Source organism: Hippocampus zosterae, chromosome 1, assembly GCF_025434085.1.
Source record: "Hippocampus zosterae strain Florida chromosome 1, ASM2543408v3, whole genome shotgun sequence".
Classification (NCBI taxonomy): Eukaryota; Metazoa; Chordata; class Actinopteri; order Syngnathiformes; family Syngnathidae; genus Hippocampus; species Hippocampus zosterae.
This window is the reverse complement of record NC_067451.1, coordinates 20360308-20367500: the sequence shown is the minus strand read 5'-3', so window position 1 is coordinate 20367500 and position 7193 is coordinate 20360308. Positions and strand designations below refer to the sequence as shown.

Genomic DNA, 7193 nt, shown 5'->3' with positions numbered 1-7193 from the left:
TGACATTAATTCAGCGGGACACGTATAATCCCTTGTGAGATTATGGAGCCTCACACACTTGATCACACACACACACACGCACGCACACATATCCACACAGAAGTCAAATGCACAATATGTCAGAAGCAGCATAGAAATACCTGATATACATTTCTTCACGATTGATGTCCTTGTAAAAGTTCTGCAAATGCAAAAACATCATCATCAGTGACAATGTGCAGCACATCAATGGATACATTCTTATGAGGAGCATTTAGGAGGTACTGCGTTTGTTTGCAAGTGTTCTCATACTGTATGTTGGTCTTTATTGTGTGTTTTGCATGACCATTTGATGTGTCACAAAAGATCATCATGTTCAATGACTTCAACAGAAAGCAGGAGACGAAAGTGATGCAACCCTTTAGCAATAGGAACCATCAGACATAATAATTCACAATGTGGACTCAGTCACCAGCAACTTCATGATACACTCTTTTTGACTGAATGTACAAATATGTCATGTGATGATTAGGTTTAAAGTTTCTTTTTTCCCCAGACAATTGTCTTTTTTGGTAAAGAGAAAAACTCTTCGTATTGGTAAAATGACAGTTTCGGCTGTCACTTCAGCCTTCATTGGAGCTCTCACCGTGTCCTTGTGACATCTCTTAAAAACAGCTGGTCGGGTCGGGGAGCCTTGTTTTGAAGGTTTTCAAGGAAGGTCAAGGCAGCGCTCCACGGTCAGCTGTTTTTAAGACACGTCACAAGGAAGCAGTGACAGCTCTGACTAGGGCTGTAGTCACAGCCGAAACCTTCAGCTAGGTGAGACTTTTTCTCCTCACCAAAAAAGACCATTGTCTGGAAAAAAGAACCTCTAAATCATATTAACCAATAAGCAGACAAGATGAATGTCATAGTACTATGTCATATGGTGGTTGTTTGGAGTGATGTAGAAATGGAGAGGTGGTCATACTGAAATAGTAGAAAACCCTGTAAGTGTGATGTACTGTAGATTTTACACCACTGCCAACTCCTACCATAAATACAAACAAATTACATGATCATCTGCACAGCAACAACCAAAATCCTTCATCCTCCATTCATTTTTGTTTTCAAATATTGCATGTTCTGTATATGTAGACTTTCAATAAATCCCAAATTAGTCCCACACTAGCTGCATTTTACATTAAAATTCTATTTGTTGTATGTGGCTCTTTTGATTGTTTTCTGTTTCCATTAAAAAAATGCTTAGAAGGAGGTTTTGAGGACCATTGTCCTGCAGCAACACACGTTTCAGATGTTCTAATCTAGTGGGTAAATTGACCTGCATTTAAAGACTTTGGAGATTAGTCCTCCTTGTGTGTGCACCAATAGCACTGGCGATACAACTGCTTCAGAGTATGATGCTCTCGCCGGGATGATTGACACATTATATAGCATCAACTTGACTCTGATAAAAATAAATCTTGTGGCTAAATAGTTTGATCTTTGTGTTGTCGGAGGACAAAGAGTTTGTACAGTGGCTTTTCTATGTGGTCAGCTGTAAATTACAGCTGAGGTTGAAGCTGTAATTTGGTTTGTAATTTGTAATTACGGGCTCTCGTAACCATGATCACAAAAGCTTAACATGGCTTGGCCTTGTCAATATAAAATACGTTCTACAACCTTAAGCAACGTTTATTCCAAAATTTAGGTGGAATTTTGTCTATTTGTCATCTTTAAACCTGTATTTGACCCAGCGTCAGTTAGACAAAATTCAGACTTGTTTTATAAAAGTGCAGGGTGGTAAAACTGTTACGCTTTAATAACATCGACTTTAAAGGCACTGCTTGTTTTGGATCCCATTAGATTCTCCAAGTGTATCCAATAACACGTGAGTGCAAACACACAAGTGAGGGTAAACACATAGCCTCTCACTCTTCTGTGAGTTCTCCACTATTTTCTCTTCCTTGCAAAGGTCAGACGCCTTTGATGTAAAATAGTATCAGTGCACTGGCATCCCGCTGGAGAATGCCCATCGACATGAAGGTTATGTGCTCTATAGTGCTTTATAGGCAAGTGAGTCACTCTCTCATTCAGTGATGACGCACCAAAGTGTTCACAACATCTAACAGCAACTATTGTGACGTCTGTAGGTGAGTAATCGGGGAGATAACAAGCCCACTAGCCTAACATGAAGATACTTTTTAGCTATTCGTGTGACGTGGTCATGTTAGTTTGCAACTGCATCAGCATGCACCAATGGAATGCCGTTTTGGAAATTACCGGTAAATCAGCCCGAAGGGGGCAGATAAAAATTCAGTAAAAGGGATGAGTAAATGAACAAAGGGAATAACAGACTGCAACAGTACATAAAGCTACCTCTTGCAAACAGCATCCGGTTTGCTGGCAAAAAAATGTAGGATACTGTACAGTAAAGGATCTCTGTGAGGGTTAAAATGGAGGAAAAAAAGATGAAAAGGAAAGAAATGCACAACCTGAGCAGAGGGCGCCACATTATGACTACGGTAACCGAACAACAACATTCATAGTAATGATAGTATATGTACGTACTAAAAAATAAGGATGGCCAAATTTTGCTGCATGGAACTTATTATTGTAAAGAAAATCTTGGGGTTGATTTTCTCTTGAAATCATTGCATGCTCTCATGTGCGCAATGGATTTCAATTGAAACAAACTGCAGACTTTGAGCTTTAATTTGAGGGTATTTATATCATAAATGCCTCCTACTTTTTAAGAGACCAAAAGTAATGGGACAAATCCATCCATCCATTTTCTGATCCGCTGATCCTCACAAGGGTCGCGGGATGTGCTGGAGCCGATCCCAGCTGTCTTCGGGCAGTAGGTGGGGGACACCCTCATCTGGTAGCCAGCCAACCCGAGTACTGTTAGTCAGTTTAGCTTAATGCTAATGCACATAGCAAAATGCCGTAGGTGGACTAACAAAGAGCATCAACGTTACAGCATTTTAACCCTTCAAGCAACAGATAGTTGAACAGAAACAGTGGAGCAACACATATAGACATATTATAACTACTATAATACTCACAGGCAACATTTTTGAAAGTTTTGCTCTTTTTTGGAGTGGGTTTGACATAAATTTTGGGACATTCTGAACATGGACACACAACATGTGAAGTTGTTGAGGACCTCAGGACCTGAAGGCTGCTAAAACCCCATCAGCAAGCAGAAAAGGACTTACAAGGAGGTTGACAGTGCAGCTCATGCGATTGTTGCGGCTGTCATCCCTCATCACAGTGCGGTAGTCAAGCAGACGGATGAGCAGTCCTTTCACCAAGGCAACGAAATGCTGCACTTGAGGTCTCAAAGTGGGATTTTGTGCTGCACAGTCCAACAGTCTGGCAAGACAAAAAGAAAAACAATGCCAAAAATGCATAGCAATGGGGTCGACCTGAATCAGCAACAAAGGTGTGTAATTTCACCATTTTTACAAAAAGTTTAATTACGGCGCCCCCGATGTTCACAGATGCACAGGAGGCAGGCACGCGGATGTGCAGTGAACATTTGCGGGACAAGGAGTAATTTCCACTTTGATAAGAGACGTGCCACACATGGGACATAAAAAACAAACGTCTGGCCAAGGATATTTAACAAGCAAGCAGTGGGAGATGAGTTAAATTGCCGGAGTGAGGATCTGCTTTCTCCCTTCGTGATCCCCGGTCGGCGCAGGCGACAGCAGAGTGGACGCTATATCTATAATGTGAGTGAAGACCGCGCTTGTAAATTAAGCCGCTGAGACACCGTAGCAAACAGAACTCTGTTCATCATAAAGGAAAGAGGACAATCTGGATTAAATCAAGGATTGCCCTTGCGTGTGTAGCTGGCACATGTATGCTGTACTTTCTGGTCTGCTCGTTCTCCAAAGTGTTTTTTGTGCCATTAAAAGACCATCCAAATCTTTCACATCAAATGTGGAATCTCATTCGGTAGATTTATTTCATATTGGCTGGAAACTATATGGCTTAATTCATTCAGGATTAACGCTCAAGATGCGGCGTAGCTATGTGTGTATAGATCACTGTGAAGCTGAGTTTACACACGTGTGACACGAGTGGTGTGTTTAATGAATACGGTGGCCGGCTATGTTATTTTTGTTTTTGAAGTGATTAAATGTACATGAAAAATAATGAAGTTATCTAACTAATAATCGAAGATTTTCAAACTTTTTATGCTGCAAATGGCATACATATGTGAAGTATTCTTTTAAACCCAAAAATGACCATTGAGCCACATGTTAATTACTGGATGTCAAGGTGAGTATTTGCAACTGCATTTTGTAACATAAAGAACGTGTGGACACAGGTATTGGAACATTTACATTGCGCCAACAGGAAATGGACCCTTTTTTGGGGCAATCAGGGACAATGCATAAAATGTAAATAAAACACAACTACAATGAAAGAAAGAAATATGTAAAGAAATACCATCAATTATCTCCAGATTTTTAAGGGACTCCCGAAAACTTTCCCCACAATGTTGGAAGCATACAATAGTACAAAATGTCTTGGTAAGAGTAAGAAGTCAACCCGTGAGTCATTATTTTATGAACTAACAGGAGGTACACAATACTTTTGTCCATCTTTTTCCCCCTCATGCGGCTGTAGTGAGTCTTACATGGTTTCCAGTAGTTGCATATATCGCTCATCTCCACCTCCACCCTCCACTTCGTGGTCCAACTTGAGAATAATCTGGTTCTCAAACTGCAGAAGATGAGATTTAAATGGATGAAGAACGACAAAATGATGTTAAGAAGAGAAAAAAGACGGGAGCTGCAGATAGAATAGATAGGGGAATTAATTAAGCAAGTAGAATGAAGGTGTCTGTTTTAATTTTATGTGAGGTGTCAAAGAAAATCAATGGAACGGTGCAGTGCATGTGTGTGTCCATGAACCTAAAGGCATTTGTACGCGTGGTGATTAACGACACATTGGAATGGAGAATGCGCATGAACCTTGTTGAAATTCCCAGTGTGTCCATGTTCACATGTGATCATGTCAAAGAAAATAGGTATGGTGGCCCTCCTCAACTCCTCTTCTGGGATCAAAGTCATCTCCAGGATAGGACCCACCATGCCAGGTATGAAACAGATCTTATGGCTGCCTGCGGGAAGTGAAAAGGAGCGCAAGTCAAGTCACTTCTCAGTCCGGCTGGATAGATGTACAAACTACCGTACAACTGCAGTCGACCAATTTAACCCTTTAACCAGCGGTTACTGCAGTGGACAGCTTATCATGTTATCATGTTACAAGGGTGAATGTTGCTTCACTTACCTTGAAAAAGTAACTTCGCTCCTTTACAGATTGCTTCTTTTAAAAAAAGTAACTTGGTTATTTTGCTGATTACTTGATTTTAAAAGCAGCAAAATTAGATTGACACGATACTTTAATAGTTACGTTCAGCAGATACCGACATTAAATACTTACCAAAATTGCATTTATTTATGTATTCATTATTAAAAATAAGGAGTCTTTTCTGGATTCTACCTAACATAAGTGGGCTACTTGTTTTATATAAATATTTTGAAAAGACTTTCCACACTTTTCGTAACACGAATAAAAAATGTAATAAAATCTTTTCAACTTGACATATTTGTAATGGTAACGTACGTATTTTATTATTTCATATGATGTCATATTGTATAGTCATTCATTCATTCATTCATCTTCCGATCCGCTTGATCCTCACTAGGGTCGCGGGGGTGCTGGAGCCCATCCCAGCCGTCTCCGGGCAGTAGGCGGGGGACACCCTGAATCGGTTGCCAGCCAATCACAGATATTGTATAGTATATTCTGTAAATGAATGATGTGGAGGACTTGCTTACCCAGTTTGAACCAAATGTCGCGAATTGCAAAGCCAATGAGTCGTCTCATATCTCCGTATCTGAAATAAAGAGCCAGTCAGCCGTTCCAATCTTAAAACTCATTTTCCACCGCAAATAAATAAATAAATAAATAAATAAATAAATAAATGAATAAAAATGAACATCCCACTGGGAAAAGTAATGCTGCAGTAATCTGCCTTAACATGAACCTAATTGAATTATCTATGCCCACGCAGTCCTAATCGGGTGTGGGAATATAAACAGTGCTGCAGATCCTGAAATAGATGTGTTTCATTCAAACAATGGGAGATGGTGTGCGAGTGATGTGGCCTTTCGCTCACTTGGCGAGGATCTTGTTTCTCTTTGTTGGTGAGAAATGTTGCAGTTGCAGAGACTCCTGAGTAATGAATGCAACCGCCAAGTGGAAGTAGTTATTCCATAACTAGACAGGGGAGAAAAAAAAGACCACATAAGAACGCGCATTGATTTAAAAAGCAGTGTAGACAAAATCCCGATTTATGGTTGCACAGCTTTGCTCACCTGTACTTCAAAATCATCATTGTTGAGAAACTTTTTATTCATGGTGTCAGCATAAGTATTGATGGCTCTCAGGAACACCCTAAATCAGAACAAATATAGCCACGTATGAAGCATAATGAATGAACACTAGCTTTTCTGTCACTAGGATTGATCACTCCATAAAGAGGTGGCTTTAAGACCTGCTGTAGCCCGTAGCTTTGTAACTACTCCTTGCCATTTAAATCCTTTGGAAAGATTCACAATAAGAGCCTGCTCACAGTAGCGTACCTGTTCTGCACCATGATCATCGCCATCCAGTCAGAGGGGTACACATGCTTCCCTATCAGGTCTTTGAAAAGTAAGAAGGATTCCATGAGAAAGTCCTGCAGTGAAGACGAAAGACTTTCTTTTTGAAAATGTACTCAATTATTACATACACATGCGTGGAGACTTACCACTAGATCTGAGGTTCGAGCAAAGGTTTCAATGTACGTAGCGTAATGACCGTCATCCATCTGACTGAGGATGGCTGTCATGCAGGCTACCACACGGGACTATTCACATCATTTTTAGGTGCAGGGGACAGAGAGAGAGAGAGAGAGAGAGAGAGAGAGAGAGAGAGAGAGAGAGAGAGAGATGTGGTTACTTATAACTTGTGTGCAGCTGCTTCTCAAATTACTGCTACATCTCAAACAACCACAACAAAAAGGCTGATCCGCAAAATAAAATGAGACAAAAGGATCTTTCTCTTTTTTTGGGTTATTGTAATCCTCGCCACAGTAATATCCAAACATCAGTGTCATATATTTTGGTTTACAGGAAGAATTTAGCGAACTTGCCACTCTGGTCACACTG

General features: G+C 40.3%; 1 protein-coding gene across 2 annotated transcripts in view; it reads right to left on the bottom strand.

Moving 5' to 3' along the window:
• Nucleotides 1–7193, bottom strand: part of LOC127603474 (dedicator of cytokinesis protein 2) — a 119849-nt gene that overhangs the window by 11454 nt on the left and 101202 nt on the right. For both annotated transcript variants that reach the window (XM_052069790.1, XM_052069797.1), the window contains exons 27-35: nt 6794–6892; nt 6627–6721; nt 6360–6438; nt 6161–6261; nt 5820–5878; nt 4950–5098; nt 4613–4698; nt 3180–3336; nt 141–181 (exon numbers count right to left, since the gene is read on the bottom strand). In XM_052069790.1, the coding sequence (XP_051925750.1) occupies nt 141–181; nt 3180–3336; nt 4613–4698; nt 4950–5098; nt 5820–5878; nt 6161–6261; nt 6360–6438; nt 6627–6721; nt 6794–6892 (866 nt within the window). The remainder of the gene's footprint in view (nt 1–140; nt 182–3179; nt 3337–4612; nt 4699–4949; nt 5099–5819; nt 5879–6160; nt 6262–6359; nt 6439–6626; nt 6722–6793; nt 6893–7193) is intronic.